At 31.9% G+C, this 25694-nt stretch overlaps 5 protein-coding genes across 8 annotated transcripts; 3 read left to right on the forward strand and 2 right to left on the reverse strand.

Annotated features, from left to right (window-relative positions):
- Positions 1 to 237: 237 nt before the first annotated feature.
- On the forward strand, positions 238 to 9293 carry LOC108558315 (glucose transporter type 1-like; the record flags this gene model as incomplete). 4 transcript variants are annotated; one of them, XM_017915199.1, is given in 5 exon segments in its annotated part: positions 238 to 377; positions 877 to 906; positions 4742 to 4839; positions 5203 to 5313; positions 8298 to 9293. In XM_017915199.1, coding segments are annotated over 5 exon segments (471 nt in total), but the record flags the coding sequence as incomplete, so codon positions are not given.
- Positions 9294 to 13044: 3751 nt separating this feature from the next.
- Positions 13045 to 14434, reverse strand: LOC108558350 (mediator of RNA polymerase II transcription subunit 27). Its single transcript, XM_017915247.1, has 5 exons — positions 14146 to 14434; positions 13954 to 14098; positions 13754 to 13878; positions 13397 to 13697; positions 13045 to 13338 (listed from the first exon to the last, which is right to left on the reverse strand). The coding sequence occupies exons 1-5, from the start codon at positions 14325 to 14327 to the stop codon at positions 13207 to 13209; spliced, it is 885 nt and encodes a 294-aa protein (XP_017770736.1). The 5' UTR covers positions 14328 to 14434; the 3' UTR covers positions 13045 to 13206.
- A 28-nt stretch (positions 14435 to 14462) lies between these two features.
- Positions 14463 to 15689, forward strand: LOC108558340 (KRR1 small subunit processome component homolog). The gene is made up of 2 exons (XM_017915236.1): positions 14463 to 15342; positions 15399 to 15689. Exons 1-2 carry the CDS (start codon positions 14572 to 14574, stop codon positions 15651 to 15653), a joined length of 1026 nt encoding a protein of 341 aa, XP_017770725.1. The 5' UTR covers positions 14463 to 14571; the 3' UTR covers positions 15654 to 15689.
- A 5559-nt stretch (positions 15690 to 21248) lies between these two features.
- Positions 21249 to 23970, forward strand: LOC108558307 (alpha-tocopherol transfer protein-like). The gene is made up of 5 exons (XM_017915187.1): positions 21249 to 21423; positions 21486 to 21707; positions 21761 to 21954; positions 23462 to 23678; positions 23738 to 23970. The coding sequence occupies exons 1-5, from the start codon at positions 21249 to 21251 to the stop codon at positions 23935 to 23937; spliced, it is 1008 nt and encodes a 335-aa protein (XP_017770676.1). The 3' UTR covers positions 23938 to 23970.
- A 123-nt stretch (positions 23971 to 24093) lies between these two features.
- LOC108558299 lies at positions 24094 to 25530 on the reverse strand. Its single transcript, XM_017915176.1, has 2 exons — positions 25216 to 25530; positions 24094 to 25162 (listed from the first exon to the last, which is right to left on the reverse strand). The coding sequence occupies exons 1-2, from the start codon at positions 25394 to 25396 to the stop codon at positions 24099 to 24101; spliced, it is 1245 nt and encodes a 414-aa protein (XP_017770665.1). The 5' UTR covers positions 25397 to 25530; the 3' UTR covers positions 24094 to 24098.
- Between the last annotated feature and the right edge of the window lie 164 nt (positions 25531 to 25694).

Raw genomic sequence — 25694 nt, forward strand, 5'->3', positions numbered from 1 at the left:
AACAGCTTTTCAGCGAAATTCCCTTTTATACTCTCGATCGGTGGTGAATTTTTATGAAAGTTTCGAACCGATAATATATTATGAATTCGCATACGTTCGCAAATATTTATATAAATGCTAATTCGAGTTCTAATTGGACGTGTTTTATATAATCATGCAACTAACGTGCGACCCGAATCGAGATTTTTTTTTCTTTATATTCTGTATAATTACAACGTTAACTTTATTTTTTTTCAGAACGCATTAGAGAACTACACCTTCCTTCCATTCAGCGTGTTCCTGGCGATCTTCTGGATCTTCACGTACAAGAAGGTGCCCGAAACGAAGAACAAGACCTTCGAGGAGATCTTGGCCCTCTTCAGGCACGGCAACGGAAGGTAAGTGGAAAGAGAGATTAAGCGAAAAAAAAAATAATATTAATATTAAATTCGCCCTAATAACAACAAAGAAAAACCTAAACTAAAACACGGAATAACAACGATAGCAATTGTTACGCAACCGTAACTAAGGGGCGGGATTTTCAAAAGAAAAAAAAAATGCGATCGAAACGTAACTAAACCAGACAAATGAAAAAAAAAAAAAGTGTTTTGTGTGTGTGTAAATGTATACACCATCATCCATTTAGGAGTATGATTTCCTTGGAAACGCCCTTGATTTTCTAATAATTTCATTTGTTTATCGTCAAGGGCATTTCCTTGACAGCAGCGATTTTTTTGGTTCTTCTCCATATACATAATTCGCATAATTCTCTTTTCCGTTCTCGTCTCTTGCGTTCCCTGATTTTTCTTTTCTTTTTTTTCTCTTATATTCTTTTCACCTTTCTTCACTTTTACTCTTTTTTTTTTGTCATCAATTTTAATCGAGATTCTTCGGCAGGAACAGTTTTCGGGATAGCAGATTGTACGGGTGAGTGTCTCCCTGCACGTGTGTGTTTCTCTCTCTGTCTCTCTCTCTCTCTCTGTGTGTCTCTTCTCCCCAGCGGATTTTCCACACGCAACGAGCATTTATTTATTCCTCTGTGATTATTTTTTTCTATATTCATTATTTTTTTATCGTTTCGTTCAACAATCATCATGTTATATAACATGAGAGCATGCGGTGTGTATTTGTTTTTTTTGTTTTTGTTTTCGCTGTCTGCTTGTCGTTTGTTTCTGTTGCGCTCTTTGATTGGCTACAATATCATTCGAAAACACACGAGATCTTCGATATTCTTTCTTCTTCACGTAACATGATTGAACAGTTGAAGAAGAAGAAAACGAATCATCATCCAAACACGATCCCAACAAATCTTACTTTTTTTTTTTCTTAATTTCATAATAACTTTGAGGCGAACAAATGAAATATATACATCGTGAAACAGAATAACAATTGAACGCAACTTCCGGTCAGTAGTGCATGCGGTTCTCTCTCTCTCTTTCTCTCTATTTTCTTTTAGTTATCTCATCTTTTAGTTTATTTTTATTCTCTCTGAGTAAGACGAGATCCTTTCCGTACGAGGCAACATCCCTTCGCTCCACTACCCTTCTTTAAAAATAAAAACAAAAGTTACATACTTTTTGTTTTCAATACCCTAGCAACCCCATTTGTTTCTTTTTTTATTCGATGTGCAATTTTTCTGAAAAACAATAACTTTTGTTTCAGTTTTTTGTACGGTTTTTCTTTATGAAATCACATTTACTAATACTAGTTAACTAATTATTGAGAAAAAAATGCACGCTTCTACGCTCATTATTATTAAGAGTTGAACTACTTTTTTTTTTGTTTTCGACGATTACATTTGCATTAAATTCCATTATTTCGAATCTCATTTATAAATCTTTAAACTTTTCTTTTTACATATAATAATTTTTGCAGATCGAATATGCAAATAATTACTAAGATTTCTACTAAAATTAAAGTATTTTTGCAATTGGCAATTATTCAATTACAATTTTTGATTTAGTTTGAGAAAAATTTAAAGAAAATTGAACTAATATCAAAGTATTTTACTAATTAGAACTACTTTTAAGGAAAACTTTAAAGTAGTTTCTTTATGAAATCACATTTACTAATACTAGTTAACTAATTATTGAAGAAAAAATGTTTATTTTAAAAGTACTTTCAAACACTAACTCGATATTCGTGTGAACACGCTTCTACGCTCATTATTATTAAGAGTTGAACTACTTTTTTTTTGTTTTCGACGATTACATTTGCATTAAATTCCATTATTTCGAATCTCATTTATAAATCTTTAAACTTTTCTTTTTACATATAATAATTTCCTTAGTTTCACATTTGAACTACTTTTAATCTCTTCTTTGCATATCGAATATGCAAATAATTACTAATATTTGTACTAAAATTAAAGTATTTTTGCAATTACAAATGAACTAATTTTGACAATTTTTATTTAGTTTGAGAAAAATTTAAAGAGAATTGAACTAATATCAAAGTTTTTTCCTAATTAGAAATTATTAAAACTACTTTTAAGGAAAACTTTGAAGGTTGTGAAAAAACATCATTTGCTAATTACTAATTTTTGATTAATATTGAATGATAAATTGCATTATCAAAATATTACAGAAATCCTTAACATTTCATCGTATCTTCCTGTATTGAATTCCTCTTTTTCTCATTCATTTACGAAATCCTTACTGTTACCATCCGATTGATGAAGCTGCATCTCCGCAAATACTTTGACATAAAGTTACCATGAAGATGCTGTAAATGTATTGATTTTCTTTGCTGGAATTGAACAAAGAATGCGTTGTTATCGAAGATAATCATGATTATTATCATCGTTGCTGAAGATATATATTTGAAGATGCTGATGAATGAATGAGAGTGTATGTTTGTTGCCTCGTACTGTGTTCGTTGATCTTGTGTTTGCTGACCGTTGCTTCAAGACAGTCTTCGGGCCAGCCTTTCGCGTTTCGCTATAAACATCTCTGCTTACAACGGCCGTGTGTGTCCGTGCCGTAGAGGACCTCGCGTCCAGAGTTCGGATCCTTCGCCCGATTCGACGGAGGTGGACCTGGCCGGATCCGCCGAAGACCTAACGGTGGGTCCACATTTATAACCACAACAACAACAACAACAACAACCAAAAAGTAATAATTAAACGAAAACAACTAACCAATCGACGATTTTAAATAAAAAGAAACACCGCCGATTTCATCCCATTATTCTCTAATCATTATTTTCTCTCTCTTGTTTTTTCTTTTTTTATTTATTCATTTGTTTGTTCTTCTACATCATCCATCTCAAACTCACTTTGATCCGACGCAACGAAAGCAAACAATCGGAAGCATCCAATCAAGTTGTCATGGTTACATTATCATTTTTAGGACATCTGCGCATCGAAACGGTCAGATCTCAATTTTAGGCTCCGAATGTTTGCTCGAACTTGATTGCTATTATTACGTATGTTGACACACACACTTTGCAACGAATAAAGATTACCACACCTTTAACCTATTATTACGTTTTGTAAGTTAGTATATATATGTGCGCGGAGTGGCGACACAAAACACTTTTGACACCCACAATTTGCATCGAGCAGGCTTAATATAATTTATTTTTCTCTTTATTTTGTTTTTGTTTTTTTTTTTGTAAATTTCTAGTGAATCCGTGCAATTCGATCAAATCGCTGCAGCCAACGACGATCAACAACCGCAACAGCACAATAATTCGGCGGATTCACCGAAGGCCCAATAATAACAACTTGCAAAATGCGAACATTCAAAGACATTTTCACGCAAATCGAGAAAATGCTTTTGATGCAACGCAATTATTTTGTTAAAGACTGCAACGTTTTATCTAATTCTCTTTCTTTTTTATTTGTTTGTTTGTTTATGATTTAAATTCTTTTGGAATTGTGATAAACGCACATTTTTGTTTTATATACGATGAAATGATCTTTTAATTGAGCAATTCAAATGAAATGACATATTCATGTCAATGTCAAAGTGACATTATAATTGTCAAATACTAACGAAGTTGTAAAATTATTCAAAGAAAAATATATTAAATAATTTCATCGAAAGTTTTAATGTTAATTAATAAAAAATAAGTGTAATTTTTTTTTATTTCGATTTTATAAATTGAAAAATTAACATTTTTGACATTCAATCAATGCGATTATATTATCTAACAAAGATTGTGCTGTTACCATAGATACTCAATTGTTTAATATCATTCCAATAAGACATAACCTGCAAAATACTTCAATATTTTCATTAATCAAAATAAAAAACGATTGCTCAATTAAACAAATAGATTAAATCAATATGTTTTTTGTTTGTTTCTTTGTTTATTTTCTGTTTCTATTAAAGAAAAAAACAACTAGTATTATATTTTTTATTTGATTCGTTTTATTTAATGCTGCCGACACGCTGTGCAAAAAACTTGAACACAGGACACTGTACAAAAAAAAAACAACAACAACAATTGTATAACAATTCTCTATCTCACGTCTACTTAATTAATTGTTTTCACCTGTTTTTTGCTTTTCTGTAAGCGCTGATTTGATTGATGTGAGATCACTTTACGCAATCTAATATTAACCTCCTACTTTCTACCTTAACTGTGTATTATATCTATATATTTTTTTTGTTTTGTTTTCCCTTTGATTTAGTCGTCGTTTGTTTCTATCTAGGTGTGTGCATTTGTTTTGTTTGTTTTCTTTTCTTCTCCAAATCTCTTCTGTTTTTTTGTTCTCTCTTCTTTTTTTTTTGTTGAAAGACAGGTTGTGTTTCAGGAGTATGCTTAACTGTGTTAACGCACTCGAGCAACATCTTCCGGTGACCGAACAGGCAGGTCTTGTCGTTGCCGAGGAAAAGATCCAGCAAGACTCATGTAAGAATCCCAACCTCTTCTATTACTAACAATTACTTATTTACAATCCGTTTGTTGTTCGTTTGTTTTTTTTGTCTCTCCGTTGTTTAGCTTCCAGTAGATTCGTACCTTTAGCTCCTCAATTGTTCTATTTTTTTTTCTTTTTTGTTTTGTTTGCAGAGATTGTTTTATTATTATTTTTTTAATAAGAACAAAAGCATGCCGAATTTTCAATCATCAATCGTTTTGTGTTTTGTTTGTCTCTCTGTATCTTAGCAACGAAAAATCTATGTACGTTTAGTGTGTGTTCGTTTGAATGTTATTATTAATCTAAATATTTGTTAGTTTTGTCTATTCTTTGATATTTTTTGTTTGTGTATTCAGTTCAGAATCCGTTTGACCATAATACCGAGGAACTGCAATTGTTCGACTCGTCGTACTCGGCGTATAATTTGTTTCCCTCCAGAACACACTCGGCGTACGCCTTCTATTCAGGTACCTGAAACAATGTAAGAGCAAAAGCTGAAAAGTTGAACGAGCTGAAAACAAAAAAAAAACAAAAAAAACTATACCACAAAAACAAAATTAACTACAGCTGACCAGAATCAGACAAAATTGGGTGAAGCCGTTTTTTACTTTAGAGCTAAAAATTTGCAGATTGTTGAGAAAAAAGAAACACTTTCATAGAAAGGAAGCACCAGGATCGACACATATATAAATAATACACACCTATCACAAGATTTTCTTTTTAACTATATTGACGACACTTCTCACATAAGAGAACACAACCTTTCAACCCCTTAAGTTCACACCACCAAACGTACACGTTGACACACAATTCTCACACGTTTTGAGCACTCCGTTAGTTATCGATGCTTTCTTAATTAATTGAAAACAATTAAAATCAAGTTTATTTACATTCAAATAAGTTTTACAACGAAAAAATGTAATATAACAATAATAAGAATATATATATAACCTGGCGCATCCACCATATTTTTATTATTATAAAAATTAAAATAATACAGATTCAATATAATTAAACGTATAAATGATTGTTTTTCTTACATTCTTTCTAGAATTACAAAATTTTAGTTGTATATAATCGGTGGATGCGGTGAATTTAAAATTTCAGATTTTTATATTAATTTTTAATATTCATAATTAATTGTAAAAATATAGAAATTACGATAGTTCTTAAAAAATTGATTATTTTTAAATTAAAAAAAAATCAGCATAGAAAATTTCAATTACTATTATTAGATAATCAACAATGATTTGCAACCATAGCAACCATAGGTCATCATTGTAAGTCAACCTTAGTGACATTAATGGTGTTCATAACATCAATTAAGCGTCCTTAGCAACTGTCATTGGATGTATGTTAATTATTAGTAACATTAATATCATTCATAACAACCGATTCGCTTTTTTACATTCAACAATTGTTTTTCTTACATTCTTTCTAGAATTACAAAATTTTAGGTGTAAATAACCGGTGGATGCGGTAAATTTCAGAATTTTTTTCAATTCAAAGCAATAACAGACAATAAGGACAATTAATCGTTTGTATTAATTTTTAATATTCATAATTAATTGTTAAAATATAGAAATTTCGATATTTCGGAAAAAAATGATTTTTTTTTAAATTTTAAAAAATCAGCATAGAAAATTTTAATTACTATTATTAGATAATCAACAATGATTTGAAACCATAGCAACCATAAGTCATCATTGTAAGTCAACCTTAGTGACATTAATGGTGTTCATAACATCAATTAAGCGTCCTTAGCAACTGTCATTAGATGTATGTTAATTATAAAGCGTCCTTAGTAACATTAATATCATTCATAACAACCGATTCGCTTTTTTACATTCAATAATTGTTTTTCTTACATTCTTTCTAGAATTACAAAATTTTAGTTGTATATAATCGGTGGATGCGGTGAATTTAAAATTTCAGATTTTTATATTAATTTTTAATATTCATAATTAATTGTAAAAATATAGAAATTACGATACTTCGGAAAAATTTGATTATTTTTAAATTTAAAAACAATCAGCATTGAAAATTTTAATTACTATTATTAGATAATCAACAATGATTTGTAACCATAGCAACCATAAATCATCATTGTAAGTCAACCTTAGTGACATTAATGGTGTTCATAACATCAATTAAGCGTCCTTAGCAACATTAATATCATTAATAACAACGGCTTTGCTTTTTTACATTCAATAATTGTTTTTCTTACATTCTTTCTAGAATTACAAAATTTTACTTATATTTAACCGGTGGATGCGGTAAATTTCAGATGTTTTTTCAATTTTTCAATTCAAAGCAATAATAGACAATAAGGAAAATTAATCGTTTGTATTAATTTTTAATATTCATAATTAATTGTTAAAATATAGAAATTACGATATTTCGGAAAAAATTGATTTTTTTTTAATTTTAAAAAATCAGCATAGAAAATTTTAATTACTATTATTAGATAATCAACAATGATTTGAAACCATAGCAACCATAAGTCATCATTTTAAGTCAATTAAGCGTCCTTAGCAACAGTCATTAGATGTATATTAATTAAAAAGCGTCCTTAGCAACGTTAATATCATTCACAACAACCGCTTCGCTTTTTTTAATAACAGCCAGAAATTTCTGCCAGAAAAACGAAGCAAATCATAAGAATTTATATAAATTCAATTATTTTCAATTAATTATTAAGAAAGCAACGATCGATGGAAATATATGTAATAATTTACCTGTAATTTTATGAATAGCAGCGCACTTGGCTCAACAAACAGAACGAGTCATTATTTTAGAGCAGCCCCAACCCTTTTTTTCTTTAGTGTGAATATCTGTAAATACACGACAGAGAACATCCGAGACCGGAGTTTGTTTTTGTCTCCAAGGCTTCAGCAGTTACTGAAAATTTTCAACTTTTTTATTAAATGTCATTAAAGACAGAAGATTTATTATTGTTCTGGATTTCCTCAGATCGAAGACCGAACGAGGATTACCATATTTTTGAATTCAATTTTTGTACTTGTCTCTCTCTACGTAACAGATGCAAGATTCTAGATGGTAAAGAGAAACAAAAGATCAAGTTTCCATCATTTGACAAACGCGGGTCACTGCGATGATGAGAGGTTTATTTTTGTAGTTGTTATAGTAACAGTAAAAGCATGTCGTGTTGTTTTCTTGCATGTTGTTTTTATATAGTTGATACGATAGTTTTTGCTGTTGTTGTAGTTGCATACTTCCGATTAGACGAAGGTAAAGTATTTATTCGATGGGGTTGGTCGATACTTTCGTCGTTTGTTTGTTTTGGCGCTGCAATCTTTTCGTTTCCGGTTCTTTTCCCTTCGTTTGTCTCTATTTGTATCTGTTTTCCGTTTACGTCTCCTTCATCAAACGACAACCACGATGATCACGATGATGATGATGATGATTACGACGACGCCTACTGCGATAGCTGGATCGGAAAGGTCCTCGCAACGGGGCGATTCAGGAAGCAGACCTCCGCCACCGCTGCCGCCCCCGCGCTTCCCCAACAGCGCCGTTTGACAATGGGAAAGTCTCAACATCGCGACGTTCAGCATCCTGCCGCTTCCGGCCCCTCTGCTGGCCCTCGAGGACCATCTCGTCGAGTTGATCTCGCAACGCACCAAAGCTTGCGCAACATTCTTAAGACATAGCTTTAAGCGTCCACACCGAAACTAGAAACAACATCTACAAACAACAAACAACAACAACAGATTCTAGCGCAGAATTAAAGCAAACAGAGACACAGAGCCGCATCCACTAAAAGAAAATCTCAACTAAAAATTAAAAGTGATTCTCGTAAGCGTGAGTTTAGGGGACGTTGATCATCGAAAAGGAAAAAAAAAACAAACAATAATTTAACAATAATCAGTGTGATTTCTCTTCCAAAACTTAATCGTAACACTAATACTAATAATATTAATAACAATGATTACTAATAGTAAATTAATCAATTTAAAAGGTTTATTACTCTCGTAACATATATTAAAAAAAAAACGGCCTTAAACGTAACGTAGTTTCGAAAAAAACAATTTTCTTTCTCAATTTGATTAAATCGTTGGATAATAAACCGTTCTTGTGCGCTGGCCCGAAGATTTTCACCGAACGCGATCATTTCCTCGTTAAGTTTCCTTTCTCTTAGTCATACATCAACAATAACAACAGCAACTGAAGAAGAAAAACAAAACAATTATTCGCAGAAGCGTCTTGTTCTTGTTTTTTGTTTAGTTTAGTTTGCATTCTTTCTGTGCAATGATGAAAGAAACAATCGTTTCGTTCACTGTTTGATTGCGATCGAGTGTGTATGTGATCTTTGCTTGATAAATTCCTAAACGAGAAAACGAAAATTCAATGATTCTTTTCATAAACGCATGACCATTTACATTTTTCCTTATATTTTATACCTCTTTTTTTTTCCGTTATTCTTTCATTTTATTTATCTCTTTCTCTCTATATAAATAGTTTAATTATCCATCTATCCATGAACGATTTCATTATTATTCCAATTACAAAACAATTGTTTGATTGGTCGACGATTGCCATTGTTTATTTATTTATTTATTTATTCTTCATTACTAATAATCATTACTCAAGTGGAATTTTCTAAAGAAACAACAATTATTTAACAATTCCATTCAATTATTACATCACAATTATTTGATTTCTACAGCACAATTCGAATCAATTTTGACAACCTTTCATAACATTAACGTTTACATTTCTTTGTTTTTTGACTGATCACTATATGTTACATGATCAATTTTAATAGTTTTGTTTGTTTTTTCTTGATGAAATTAATTTTGAACTAAATTGTCATTTTTTTCACTTGCAAAAATTATAAAATTCAATCAATTTGTTTCAATATGAATTCTAATGAAGTGAACAAAAAAAGTAATTAGCAAAATTGACAATTTAAATGTCAAATTGTCGATGAAACAATCGCATAAATCGGCCAACTTATATTTATTTTTTCACTTACTCAATCGACGATGCTGCGTAATGAGAAATTACAAACAAAAAAAACTGAACAAAAAAAAGATAGTAATAATATTTATATATATAAACAATATTTATAGAAAAATGTATTTAACACAACAACAAAAAAAAAGGAGAAGGAAGAAAATCCAGTAGCGAAATTTGTTTTTGTTTGTGGCACGCATATAATAAGTGCACTGAATTGGATTAGGTCTAAATCTAAATAAGCGATGGGATAAGATACAGAATACAAATATTTATATATATATATATAAAAAAAACACAAATACAATTGAGATTTTCGAGATGTGCTTGCGCGTTCGACGGACGAAAAATCCTCAAGGCGCAAGCACAGATTTTCCAATCTCGTTCGTTCATTCTAAATTAGCGTTAAGAAAAAAAAAAACTATATATATAAATATATATATAAGTAAATGAATAAATAGGTTTTAAGGATATTATTGATAGAATTTCATTGTTTCTACTTTCATTTATTTATTTATTTATGTTGATTGGATTGATTGATTGATTGAATGTGGAGGATACGAATAACTAAGTAAATACAAAAATTCACTGCCATTCGCTGTAGTAGAAGAAATGGAACTCGAGGGACGCGAAACATTTTGAAGTGAACTTAAACGAAGAGAACGAAAGAAGAAAAAAAAACTAATAAAGTTGTGTGCGCGCGTGGATTTCAATCTCTCGCAAAAAAAAAAATCTCTTCAGCGATGTACGTTTCGATGCTGCTCAAGTGAACTAAATTAATCAATAATTAAACGGTTAACTTAAACACTAATTAACTAATTTAATTAAGATAGTGCAAGGAATATCTCTGTTTTGAAGGGCTTTTCGGCAACAACAAACAACAACAAAAAACACGTTTTTTTTACTCTTTCCCCAAAAAAAAAAAATTGTTTTCAATCCTGATATGTTTCTGTTGTTATTACCGATCACCAGGACGAGTCCGAACGGATGCGACGTGCGAGGAAAGTGGAAGTTCCCAACGCGAAACAACATAGTGGACACCGGATGACTCGCAGTGTTATTGCGTTTTGATTCACCAGTTGAAAGCATGCAAACATGTAGAGAGAGAACAATTTTTTCATTTAGTTTCTGTTGAAATCGCAAAGTTACAATTAGTACTCTGAAAGCACTGCCATTTGTGAATTCTCGATTATATCCGAATGAGGACGAACAAAGAATATTGATTAATATCGATACTAATAATTATATTGATGATGAACCGAGAAAAGCGCTTGTAAAACGTTGGAATTTAAGAAAAAAAAGAAACATGTAACTGTTGTTCCCCCATAATCATTTCGTTTTTTTTTTTTTGTTCAATTATATAATAACGTAATTGTAACCCGACACACGTTTTTTGTAATAACATTTATATGAAATTTTGTACATAGCACACAAACACAAACACAGAGAAAATTAAATCTATAACTTTTGGAAAAGTTTGCTTCGTCTACGAATCAGGTTAATTGTAAACGCAATAAAGGAAGGAAATATATAGTATATAAAGCACGCGACACACATCATCAAATTCATTCACATAAAAGACACGCAAAAATGTAACTGTTTCTCGAATTGATTGAATCACTTAAGAGATATAATAAAAATAAAAAAGCGAAGATGTTTAGAGAGACTTAAAATTAGCGGGTCGAGGAGGAATTGTAACAAAGTTTTTTTTTTCATTCAAAGCCGAAATATATCGAATAATGTTTAAAATAAAAATTTGAAAAAAAAAAATTAAATAAAGTTCATTAGCGTAGATAGCGCCACAGTGTAATTTCGAAATGTTCCTGTTAGTATTCATAAAAAAAAATACCACAAAAATAAGGTGACCTTAGGATTTTTTGTTTTTAAAACAATTGATTGATCTGCATAATTTTTGTACACACAAATTGCGTGTTTTTGTATCGAAATTACCAAAGAAAACTGTTTTACACAGCATCAACTTTTGAGTTGCAGCGAAATTCAGTGAAAATTGTTGACGTTTATAAATAGATTTGTTATTTTCTCTGGTAACTTCGATCGTAATTTATGTAATTTTTTTGATCTTGAAAGGTCCACGATTTTAGTCAATTAGAAGAATGAAAAGAAAAAAACACACAGATTTTTTGGCGCTACACAGATTTTCTAATTTTTGTGTTTCGCGAATTTGTTGTTGCGGGTTCCGAGTACGAGCGTTTCGTTGGCCTAAGGAGAATTAATAATTATAAATAAATATTAATAATGATAATATGAAAATGATAACGAAATGTCGATATATAAACGTTAAATATAATTTATTAAGAAAAAAAAAAAAGAATGATTAGGAAACCTACTTGATAATTGTTGTAAAACACTTGATACACACACACACACAGAAAAAACACTAGCGCAGACTTTAACCGAAGTTCGAAGACGTTAAATAACTCGACTTAATCTTTAATTAACGGAGCAAAAACAAATGATTCTAAATGTAAATATTGTTACATAATAATGATAATATTAAGTAATTAAACTGTAATGATTACTAACTGTAAGTGATTTGACTTTGATTGCGGTGTGTTTTTTGGTTTTTAATTAAGTATGTTTTGTGTTGTTCTTTTTCTACGTACTGGTGTTGTGTATTCATTTATTTTACTATCGATTTATAATTTCAACGAGAAAATGTGTTTGCATGTTTGATAGAAGTAGCTGATGATAAAATTACCCAAAAAATGATTATTTTGATGTTTTCTTTTGGTTTCAAGTTATAAATTGTAGATATTTTTGATGCAAGAGCGAAGAAGAAGAAAAAATGATGATGATCACGAAATTACTCAAAATTTTACCCGAGAGTACGGAGCGACGTTCCTCTCAATTAACAAACGTTTTTTGGTATTTATTGTATATTGTATAAGATCGAAATCGTTTTACGTTAGTTTTTTCGAAATAAAATGATGCATACTTTGCGAAGATTGATAAGAATAAAAAGATAACTATTATTATTATTATTATATAAAAGGAAAATGAAGAAAAATTGAAGAGATGATGATGGAAGAAACAAGAAAAAAAGGATTATCTCTGTCTGTCGGACTAATATTGCCGTTGGGATGAAAGGAAAGAAAGTTTGTGAGTTTTAGTATTTAGTATACATATATTATTATTATTATTATGGAAGGTTCGTGTATATATATATTGAAATATATATATGTATACATATTATGATTATATATATATATGGAACATGTAATAAAGTTTCAAGAAAAATGCAATAAAAAATACATCTCTATACATACGAAAAAGGTGAAGGTTTTACGAGCGTAAACAAATACAGACTAATACTAAAAAAAAAAAGATCGAGAAGAATTATTTGTATGGATTTAAGTTACTCATTTGCATTCCTCGTGGTACGGCTCCAAAGTCCTCAAATCCCTCCACGTCGGCGGCAAATTGCTGTACAGGTAGTTGCCGCACCTTTTGCACGGATTGCTGAACAGAGTGTTGTAGCTGTGGAACCAATGCTGAAAACACCCAAAGTTAAGTATACTCATCATGTAGCTATAGATTCAGTTTGTTTACCATGAAGGATTTGACTGCTAGTTCGGGCATCGTCGGCGAATGGAAATGGCACATCGCCGCGTGACAATTCTCGGTGACCTTTTTGAAGACTTTATACCTGGACTCCGTCCACAGATCGTTCGACTCTGAGTGAGCTTTGACGACGACCCACTCGATCATCAGACCTTTGAACGCAATCACCGCCTTCAGAACGCGACTCAAAGAAGCCTGTATCACGGGATTCGGTACGAAAGGTCGCGAAGCCGTTATAGTCACGTCCGGAAACAACCGATCGATTCCTGTTATAAGATTCTCAATCACCCTGAAACATATTTCATTAAAGATAATCTTTTTGTAATCGTCAGAATTTTCACTCACTCTGGAGGAACATTGTGTGTACTCGTCTGCGTTTTCCTACGCTTCGTCGTGCTGAAAGTCTTGTACGTCTTGTTAACTGAATTCGAGGCTAAAATGTTACCAGCCAAAGCACTGTAGTCTCTGATCTGAAACACACATTACATCGATTTAGTTATACAAATAAATAAAATAGTTTTCAACTTATCACTTTGTGTTATTACCTTGTCTGTCCATTTGTAGCTGTTCACCAACTGCACGTAAAGTGATTGTCTTTCCTGCGTAACCTCCTGACTCAAATAAATGGTATTCCCCAAAGCGAACGGGCCTGGAGGGATGGACAAATTGGAGACAGCCCCTTCGACATCCCTAAAACAATAAATTAACAATATTCTCTCTAATTAAGAATAACTTACCTCAAATTGTTATTGACAGTGGAAAGCAACTCTTGCAGCTCGAGTATAAACTTGTTCTCTTTACCATCTTCGCCATGATCAGCCCTGAGACCATTGCTCACCGACTCGAAGGCTATACCCACATTGGATCTGAGCACTTTCAAAGAGTGCAGCGCAGTCTGCAGCTGCTCCAGATCAGTCATACTTTGAAGCAATTTATTAACAAAAACTTCAGAAAACGAAGGCTTAAACAAACCAAATACACAAATAAACTGGAAGAAACTAACCTGAAGTTAACTGCAAAGAAACGTCAGATTGCTGTTGGTGAGCCTGTGGATTCTGCTACCAACTGCACAAGATAAACCGCATGGATTTGTTGTTGTTGCTGGAAAACGAAAAGAGGTTAGATCAGTCTTGATGAGTTTTCGAAGTTGATCGCTTGAGAGGATGGATTCAGATCACGAGGAAGAAAGTGGGCCTTCGGGGCCGGTGGAGAATGCGTGGCAGATGAAAATACCCGAGTTTAAGAAGGAAGATAACCCTCATGGTTTGTTGGAGGAAAGCTCTTTTGCTACGCTCTTTCCACAGTACAGGGAGCAGTATTTGAAGGAGGTATGGCCCTTGGTGCAGCAGAATCTAACGGAGCACCACATCAAAGCGGAGCTGGATCTGGTGGAGGGAACTATGACTGTGAAGACGACACGTAAGACTTGGGATCCGTACATTATATTGAAAGCTAGGGATATGATCAAGTTGCTGAGCAGGAGTGTTCCTTACGAGCAGGCGCAGAGGGTCCTGCAAGACGACATCGGGTGTGATATTATTAAAATTGGTAATTTGACGAGGAACAAAGGGAAGTTTATCAAGAGGCGACAGAGGTTGATTGGGCCCAACGGCTGCACACTGAAATCGATTGAACTCTTGACCAATTGCTACGTGCTCGTGCAGGGGCAGACTGTGGCCGCTCTGGGTCCTTACAAAGGTTTACAGCAGGTGCGAAAAATCGCTGAAGATACAATCAAGAACATCCATCCGATTTACAATATAAAAGCGCTGATGATTAAGCGAGAGTTGCTGAAAGATCCCAAATTGAAGAACGAGAATTGGGAGCGGTTCCTGCCTAAATTCGCTAGCAAAAACGTGCAGACGCGTAAACCTAAGAACAAGAAGGATAAGAAACCGTACACGGCTTTCCCTCCGGCGCAACAGGAGAGCAAGGTATTTATTATTGAGGATTTTAATTCAATTTGTTTATTAATTAATTATTATTGCAGGTCGACAAGATGTTGGCTACGGGTGAATACTTCTTGACTGAAGAACAGAAGCAGGTGAAGAAGCAGAAGGAGATCGAGGAGAAGAGCAAGATTAACGCGAAGAAGAGGGAGGAGAAGAGAGGTTTGGCTTTCATTCCACCTGAAGAGCAACCTTCGACGAGCAAACCGAAACAAACGAACACCCCGGTGGACTTGGCTGCGTTGAAAGAGAAAGTCAAGAAGGCTCAGAAGGGAAAGAAGAAGTTTAATTTTTAGTTCTAATTTTTTATATAAGTTATATTGATTAATAAATTTTGTTGATTTAAGTAAGAGCGTTTGTTGTTGTATGTTTATATGCATTATTTTTGTGTGCGTTGCGCAACGAAAAGTGCAAATCGCACTTTCACCTTCTTTCGTTCTTTCTTCGGCGAAAGAGAGAAAGGTGACGTAATCGTCGGCTGCGGCGCGCGCGATTACGCAATTCGAAAGACTCTCAGGAGGAAGTCAGTCAGTCACGGGTGAAGTGGGTCGGTCGCTCATGTAACCGGTCCCGTTTTACAACGACGACTCCCAGAGCGCAAAAGGAAATGCAAGTTTACTTCGCAAAGGTCACCTTGACCAGAATCAACAAACAACCAAAGCCTGCCGTGCCGTTTCCTTGACAATAACAAAACAATTGATAGATTGTAACGACGCCCTTAGATATTATTAACCTGAGCACTTCCTGTAACGTTAATTCAAAATTTTAGTATTTACATTTTGCGTAGATCGATAACATCCCGGAAAATGTTGGTTTCTAATTTCTTAAATAACATTGTTGAATAACTGTAACGTTTCCCGTCTGTATCAACTGATTTATGACATTTAATTAATTTAACCTTTCGTAATTTAGAGAAATATAAATCGAGCAGATTTGCGAATGCAATAAAACAAATTGAACTTTTACAACTTTAATTCAAAACTCGTTCATTTCCTCAATCAACGCTGTCTGTAAGAAATGCGAGTAATTGAGATAATGTTAAAATTAGTATGAATTTATTGAATGCACTTTCAAATTGATGCTAGTCTCTGTTTCCTTATAATACGTTAATAATTTTATAATCACACACATAGATTTTAATTTATGAAGAATACTAATAAATTTTCACAAAATTGCAGTATTTTAAGTCACATATGTTAAACTTTAATCTATAAAGATTCAAACCAATATATAAACTTATTTGTAGATTTAGTAGTTATTTATAAATTTACTTCCAAACTTTGCTTAATAATCATTGAATTTTGAAAAAAATAACCTTAAATGAATTCAATAATTCTTCCAAAAATACTTTTCTAAATCAAAAAATTCAATTCAATTATTAAACTTGAATCTATGTAGAACCAAACGAATCTATAAACTTATTCCTAGCTATTGTAGTTCTTTAGAAATTTACTTCCAAACTTGACTCAATAATTGAAAAATAACCTTAAATAAATATAAAAATTCTTCCAGAAATACGTTTCTAAATCAAATAATTCAATTAAATTATTAAACTAGAATCTATAAAGAACCAAACGAATCTATAAACTTATTCCTAGCTACTGTAGTTCTTTAGAAATTTACTTCTGAACTTGACTTAATAATCATTAATTTTTGAAAAAAATAACCTTAAATAAATATAAAAATTCTTACAAAAATACATTTCTAAATCAAATATTTCAATTAAATTATTAAACTTGAATATATAAAGAATCAAACGAATCTATAAAGATAATCCTAGCTACTGTAGTTCTTAAGAAATTGATATCCAAACTTGACTTAATCATTGATTTTTGAAAAAAATAACCTTAAATAAATATAATAATTCTTCCAGAAATACGCTTCTAATTCAATTAAATTATTAAACTTGAATCTATAAAGAATCAAACGAATCTATAAACTTATTCCTAGCTACTGTACTTCTTCAGAAATTTACTTCTAAACTTGACTTAATAATATGTGAATTTTGAAAAAAATAAGCTTAAATAAATATTAAAATTGTTACAGAAATACGTTTCTGAATCAAAGAATTCAATTAAATTATTAAACTTAAATCTATAAAGAACCAAACGAATCTATAAACTTATTCATAGCTACTGTAGTTCTTTAGAAATTTTCTTCCAAACTTGACTTAATAATCATAGACTTTGAAAAAAATAACCTTAAATAAATATAAAAATTATTCCAGAAATACGTTTCTGAATCAAAGAATTCAATTAAATTATTAAACTTGAATCTATATAGAACCAAACAAATCTATAAACTTATTCCTAGCTACTGTAGTACTTCAGAAATTTACTTTTGAAATTTGGCTTAAGATAATATAAAAATTCTGTAAAAAAATCTAATAAAATTGATATGAAAATTCAAACTTTCTGTTCGTTTTTGTACATAATAATTCATACATTTTAAAGCGTCGTAACTTAGCGAGTGCACTAAATACGTTATATAATGAAAATTGCAGATGTGCAATATGCATTTCCTTAATTACAATCGTCATGTTTTGTTAACCGATTTTCCATCTCGCTTATTACATTTCTTCGTGTTTCGTCATCACTCATTTCCTGCACGATTTTTCCTTTCTTATTATTATATACATACACATTATTGTTTATTTTTTATTAAATAAGAAAAGTAAAAGTAAAATTCTCGCATCGAACATATCCAATTTCTCGAGCGCATTGTCTGTATACATTTCAGGAATGCAGTGAACATTATACATTTAGTTTTCTCCTGTGTTGCATTTGTAAAACAGATGGAAATTTACATGAAACTAATGAAGTAATTGATGGATTTAAACAGAAACTGAATGAGATGAAATGCATAGTAATAATCAAAATAAAACGGTTTTAACATCCGTTACGAGCTTATAATTAAGTCTGTATCTATTTCATTTCCTTATGCAAATTTACCATCATTAAATTACGAAATCTGCTTTTATTGAATAATTTCGTTAGAAAATGACTTTAAATTGAAGATTGTATTTGTTAATGTTAAGTTGAGTTTTGTAAGAAGATTATTAATGTGTTTAAAGTTGCTGTTGAAACAGTAAATGATGATTTTACTTTTCGAATTGATGCCGGAAACGATGATGATGTTAATGATGGAATGAATTGTCAGGATGGGATTGATTAAATCTGCATTAGACGAGGATTTTGTCGAAGAATTTTTCCTTGAAGCAAACGAAGAAAGCGGTGGTAGAAACAATGATCACCCTCTCCAAGAGGTTTTCAGACAGGTGTGTGTGTGTGCGAGCGAATTGGAGGGACTTAATAATATCTGCACTTTTACCTTATAGTCGGGAATCTTCCGTGTCCAATGATCAGTGAGTTATCGAACCAAATTCGGACTGCATCGACCGTTTCTTGCACCTTGTTATACATTTCAAGAGGTATTGTCAATTCAGAAGTAACATAAAAAGGTACGTTTATCTCACAATATAAACTATACATACTAAATCGCTGCTTAAGTAAAGAAAAACTTAATGTTTATCAATGAAAAGTTTACATTTTATGAATAAAAACGATCAATAAAATTGACAAAATTTGGAACTTTTCTTAGAAAACCTTGCAAATATTTTCTTGATTATTCATTTTAATTATTATATCAAATGTATCACACTTTACATGTACTAAATCTAAATATTACATTAATTTTTTTAAAAGTAAATGCGAACAGAAACAATATTCAACAAAATCAAACTAGTAAATTTTCTAGCTTTTATAAAAGTTAATCAAACAACATTTTTCTGTTTATAAAAATTTATTAATTCTATTGAGAATCAATTTATTTATTTATTATTATTCAAGTTTTGCAAATTTTTCTAATAATTTACTTTAAAATTTTAAAAAAATTATTAAATCATTTTTTATAATATTTTTATCAAAAGACGATCAAATCTTATAGAAATATAATAGATTTTATTGAAAATTGTTTCTTTAGTTATAGTATTGATTTTAATGAAAAATTATTAAGAAAATTTCTAGTAATTTGTTTGCAAAATTCACTTAGTGGATTAAGAAATTGAACGAAATGTAACATATTCAGTTTCAAATGAATATCTCTCGAATTAATTGAATCTTATTGAAATATTTATAATCAATTGAAAGTAAAGAAAATAGGGAATAAAATGAGCCTATTTGCAACTTTCTGTGATTTCTAAAATTTTAGTAATTCGCTTTCAAAAGTCACGAATTTAATAAAAAGCGACATCTTCAGTTTTAAATTGATATTTCACGAGATAATAAAAACTTGTTAGAATTTTTATAAGCAAATTAAAGTTTAAAAATTAGGACATTAATTGTGACAATTTGTATGTTTCTGTGATTTATACAAGATTAGTAATTTGTTTGCAAAATTGACTTAAATAATTGAGAAATTTAACGAAACGTAACACCTTCAGTTTCAAATGAATATCTCTCGAATCAATTGAATCTTATTGAAATATTTATAATCAAAATAAAGTAGAGAAAATAGGGAATAAAATGAGCCTATTTGCAACTTTCTGTGATTTCTACAATGTTAGTAATTCGCTTTCAAAAGTCATGAATTGAATAAAAAGCGACATCTTCAGTTTTAAATTGATATCTCACGAAACAATACAATCTTATTAGAATGTTTATAAGCAAATTAAAGTTTTAAAATTAGGACATTAATTGTGACAATTTGTATGTTTCTGTGATTTATACAAGATTAGTAATTTGTTTGCAAAATTCACTTAAATAATTCAGAGATTTAACGAAACGTAACACCTTCGGTTTCATATGAATATCTCTCAAAGCAATTGAATCTTATTGAAATATTTTTAATAAATTTAAAATTGAGAAAATGGGGAATAAATTGAGCCTATTTGCAACTTTCTGTGATTCCTACAATTTTAGTAATTTCTTTTCAAAGTCATGAATTGAATAAAAAGCGACATCTTCAGTTTTATATTGATATCTCATGAGACAATAAAATCTTGTTAGAATGTTTATAAGCAAATTAAAGTTTAAAAATTAGGACATTAATTGTGACAATTTGTATGTTTCTGTGATTTATACAAGTTTAGTTATTTGTTTGCAAAGTTCACTTAAATAATTCAGAAATTTAACGAAACGTGACACCTTCAGTTTCAAATGAATATCTCTTGAATCCATTGAATCTTATTGAAATATTTATAATCAATTTAAAGTTGAGAAAATGGGGAGTAGAATGAGCCTATTTGTAACTTTCTGTGATTGCTACAATTTTAGTAATTCGCTTTCAAAAGTCATGAATTGAATAAAAAACGACATCTTCTTAAAACTGAATAATCTCACGAAATAACAAAAACTTATTAGAATGTTTATAAGCAAATTAAAGTTTAAAACTTCGGACATTAAAGGTGACAATTTGCATGTGTCTGTGATTGCTACAATTTTCGTAATTTCAGTTAACGAATTCGTAAATTTTAAAGAAAAATATTAATGAAATTTTAGAAATTTAACTAATTAATATAGTAATTTTTGTTATTAATTTCAATTTCCTGGTTTGTAATTATCGTCAAGAAAGTGACTTCAATAATTTGCAATTAAAAAAAAAAGTTCTTCTCGTGAAGTCTCTCTTATTTAATGATAAATGTAAACCAGTGTTATTTTCATTGACTTCTGCTCTGACTAATAAGGAAAACCTCACTGACCTACAAAAAGAAACGAGCGAATGTGTGATGTAACAGGTCCCATTGTGCGTGCGTGCGCGCGGATTACGTGAATTCACCAAAGCCGCACACTTTCTCTTCTCTCCGAAAGGAAAATAAAGATATACGAAAACCCATCTTCCGGGGTTTATGCATGCATATACACAGACACATTAATCTTTACTTGCTCTTCAGAATGTCTTCAGTTAAATGGGTCACAGAGGCGGACGAGTACGAATGCAAACTCTCCGAAGAGACGCAGAAGATCGCCAAAGAGGAGCTGAGGGAGGACAACAACGCGAGAGTTCAAGCTTTAGCCTCGATGCGAGAATGGATCATTCAGAATCCGAAGATCATCAATTGCCGATTGGGTTCACACGCAATCAATCCAAACCGATCAATCATTTTAATAACTCTTGCTGTTCTTTTGCAGACGCTCGTTTTCTGTTGCGTTTCTTGCGCAGCAAGAAATTCAGCGTGCTTCAAGCCCAGGAAGCGCTTCAAAGATACCTCTTGTTGAGACAATCTTTCGGTATCGCTTTCAACAATTTGGATATAACTATTCCAATGATGGAAGATTTGACCGATCTGGGTTATCTCTTCGCAAGTCCCAAGAGGGATTCTAAAGGAAGGAGAGTCATCATTGCCAGACCGGGTTTGCTTTCATTCTGACCATGTTTTTACGTGTTGATTGGTTTGATGTTTCAGGAGTTTTCGATTTGGATAAATTCACGAACGCGGATATGTGTCGTATCCATGGGGTCGTTTATGAGACTCTGATGGAAGACGAAGAGAATCAGGTGCGCGGTTACGTGCACTTTGCTGATGGACAAGGCGTGGGTTTCGCCTATCTTACGTTGTTCACGATCAAAGAGGCTGTTCGCATTGTCAAGAACGGAGAGGTGAGATGGTTTATTTAAGTTTTCAGCGATTTTCAGGAGAAGCAAATAGTAAAGTTACTTTGACAATTAAAGCTAGTAATATAAAGAAGAAAATGAGACTATTTTCAAAGAAACGCGTTTCTTAGATTCGTAGTAATTAAATTGTTAAATTTAATTCATGCAAAATGCAACACTTTTACATTTTTGTGAATATCTTGCGAACTAAGCAAATCTTAATGAAATATTTATAAGCAAATTAAAGTTGAATAAATAGGGAATATAATGAGCCTATTTGCATCCTTCTGTGATTTACACAATGTTCGTAATTTACTCTCAAAATTCACTCAAATTGTATAAAAAGTGACATCTCTCGTTTTAAATGTATATCTCTCGAACCAAATGAATCTGATTGAAATATTTCTAAGTAAATTAAAGTTAAAACAATGAGGAATGGAATAAGCCTATTTGCACGTTTCTGTGATTTATATAAATTTAGTAATTTGCTTGCAGAATTAACTTAGTGAATTCAGAAATTTGACGAAATTCAATAAGTTTAGTTTTAAATTAATATCTCTCGAACTGAGCAAATCTTAATGAAATATGTATAAGCAAATTAAAGTTGAATAAATAGGGAATAAAATGAGCCTATTTGCATCCCTCTGTGGTTTATACAATTTTCGTAATTTGCTTTTAAAATTCACTCAAATTAATTCATAAATTGTAGAAAAAGTGACATCTCTCGTTTTAAATTTATATCTCTCGAAAGAATTAAATCTGATTGAAATACTTCTAAGTAAATTAAAGTTAAAACAATGAGGAATAGAATAAGCCTATTTTCACGTTTCTGTGATTTATATAAATTTAGTAATTCGCCTGCAAAATTAACTTAGTGAATTCAGAAACTTGACGAAATGCAATAACTTCAGTTTTAAATTAATATGTCTCGAACTGAACAAATCTTAATGAAATATTTATAAGCAAATTAAAGTTGAATAAATAGGGAATAAAATGAGCTTATTTGCATTCTTCTGTGGTTTATACAATTTTCGTAATTCGCTTTCAAAATTCATTCAAAAATTGTGTAAAAAGTGACATCTCTCGTTTTAAATGTATATCTCTCGAACGAATTGAATCTGATTGAAATATTTCTAAGTAAATTAAAGCTAGAATAATGAGAAATGGAATAAGCTTATTTGCACGTTTCTGTGATTTATATAATTTAGTAATTCGCATGCAAAATTAACTTAGTGAATTCAAAAATTTGACGAAATGCAAAAACTTCAGTTTTAAATTAATATCTCTCGAACTGAGCAAATCTTAATGAAATATTTATAAGCAACTTAAAGTTGAATAAATGAGGAATAAAATGAGCTTATCTACAACTTTCTGTGATTGCTTCAACTTTAGTAATTTGCAAAATTCACTTGTTGAATGCAGAAGTTGTATTAAAAAAATTATATTTTTATTTTAGAATCAAATTGTCAATTTTCATAGTTCTGTGTATACTAAATTTTTGAGTAATTTTCAGAAAACTTTGCCAATGAGACACAAAGAAGTGCACGCAGTGAACGCACATCCATCAATGAAATTCGCTCTGGATTTCGGAATGTCCCTCATTTCCGAGAAGATCAAACAAAGAATAAGCTTTTACACGAGCATCGAAGATTGCTTGGAGCAAAACAAGGTTGAAAGAGAGACGCTTCCAAAGGAATACGGAGGAACGATGCCGATGGCCGAAATGATTCGTACATGAATGCAAATTGAACGAAACCTCTCAGCTAATCATTGATATTTCTCGTTACAGATCTTTGGAAGCAGGAGCTGAAGGATTCCCACAAAACGTTGATCTCTCACGACAGCATGGAAGTAAACGAAAACTTGTTCAGTCCGCAAGCGAGAGAAGGCGCAGTCTCAGCGCTTAAGAGAAACATGGTGAATTGCGGTAACGAGAGAGATTCGATCTTCGGAATCACAGGAAACTTCCGCAAATTGGAAGTGGATTAAGTTTAAATTTCGTTGACTCATTTATCATTACTAAACCAGTATTTTCTTTAACACTTTAGTTGGGTTTTTTTTATATAACTATTCTCTTTCTTGTAATAAATAAACTCTCAGATTTATCGAAAAATGTAAAATTTATTTTATCAAATCACAATCACAATCACTTAAAATATCAAATTTAATCTGGGGTTCTGCAAAATGTTCAGTTTGGCGCGGAAACCTTTGAAACCGTACTCATCGAAACTGTGCTCCTCGATCACCGGCTTCACCGAATCATAGTCCGGTTTGTCCTTCGCGTACTCCAACACTTCCTCCTTCGAGATCTTGTCGAAGAGCACCGAGTGAATCCTGTAATTGGTGTTGTCGAAGTGTTTCGGGATCGGGCTCGAATCTCGTACAGAGTATTCGCCGTCATCAGACAAGTCTTGTGTATTAAAAATAGCTATCACGTAGATCGTCGGTCCCCTGGCCAGAGAATCCAAGAACGCGGTGACCGCTTGCAGATCTTCGATGGAAAGGTTATCGACGATTACCAGATATGGCATGTTCCTGTGGAAGGACATCGCGTCCAAGATGAAATTGTTCTTGTCCACGTCGAAGACTTGATTCTCTTTGAAATTCTTCTTGATGAGATTACCGCAGAGCGATTTACCAACACCTGTCGGTCCGATTAAAGCTAAGAAATTGTCCGGAGTCGACAGCATGTTCATGTCAACTTTATCCATGAAAGTGACGATTTGCTGCACCTGTTGCTTCTGATACTTGACGTTCCTCAACAGATCGTTCTTGATCGCGTCCAATTGGATCTTCCTCTGATAGTTCAATTTATCATAATAGGGGATATAACATAAACCTGATATCAAGCAAATCACAGCCACAGCCAGCCAACACGAGAACCATCCGCTTTTGATCTGTACAGTCACTTCTTCTTCCTCTACAGTCTCTTCGGGTTCTTTTATAAGGATAGGCACTTGCCCCCTGTACTTCACTTTACATTTGCTCAAGGCGTTCGGAGTGGAGGCAACTGCAGGCGCTTGTATAACCTCGTTCATTTCAGTTAACAGATTGCTCGTCTCCATAGAAGTCTCCTGATCGACATCCATGGGTGAATCATGGAAATCAGCTGCACTCGTCTCTAAGCACAATGTGTTTGCCGAAGGAAACTTGGATATCTCATCAAATGGGACACCGCCGTACACAAAATTTCTGTTAGGTGGAATACCATGGCCTTAAAACAACTGAATTACAATCAATGATAATCGATTGGGCACCGACACTCACCTATCAATTGCTGACAGCTGATATGCCTTATCATTGGACTTTCACCTTGTGCATGGTTTTTGCTTGGCCTGTAATAGTACTCTTCCATGTAAACTTTCCTGCAGATAGGTTCATTTGCAGATATGTCCGGCGTCGAAAGGGATCTGTTTAGGGGGGACCTCTCGTGGCATTTGAATTCCATTTAACGTAATTAAAGAGAAAAATGTAAATTGTACAAACGAACAAATCTAACGTGCAAATTAAATATGCATATGAATAAAAAAAAAAAACAAGGCACAAACACACACCTGATATATATCAACGGACTACGCAAATTTGAAAATTTAACACTGCCATCTGCATATTTATAAAAAATTCGCTGTGCCAAAAACTTTATGCAACTTAATATGCTTAACATTCAAATCTTAAATTAAAAACGTGAAGGTATTTCAACAAATTAAAATAACTTGTTCAATAAATGATTATAATCATATATTAGA

The sequence above is a fragment of the Nicrophorus vespilloides genome, unplaced genomic scaffold (assembly GCF_001412225.1).
Source record: "Nicrophorus vespilloides isolate i.1.1-1 unplaced genomic scaffold, Nicve_v1.0, whole genome shotgun sequence".
Taxonomy (NCBI): domain Eukaryota; kingdom Metazoa; phylum Arthropoda; class Insecta; order Coleoptera; family Silphidae; genus Nicrophorus; species Nicrophorus vespilloides.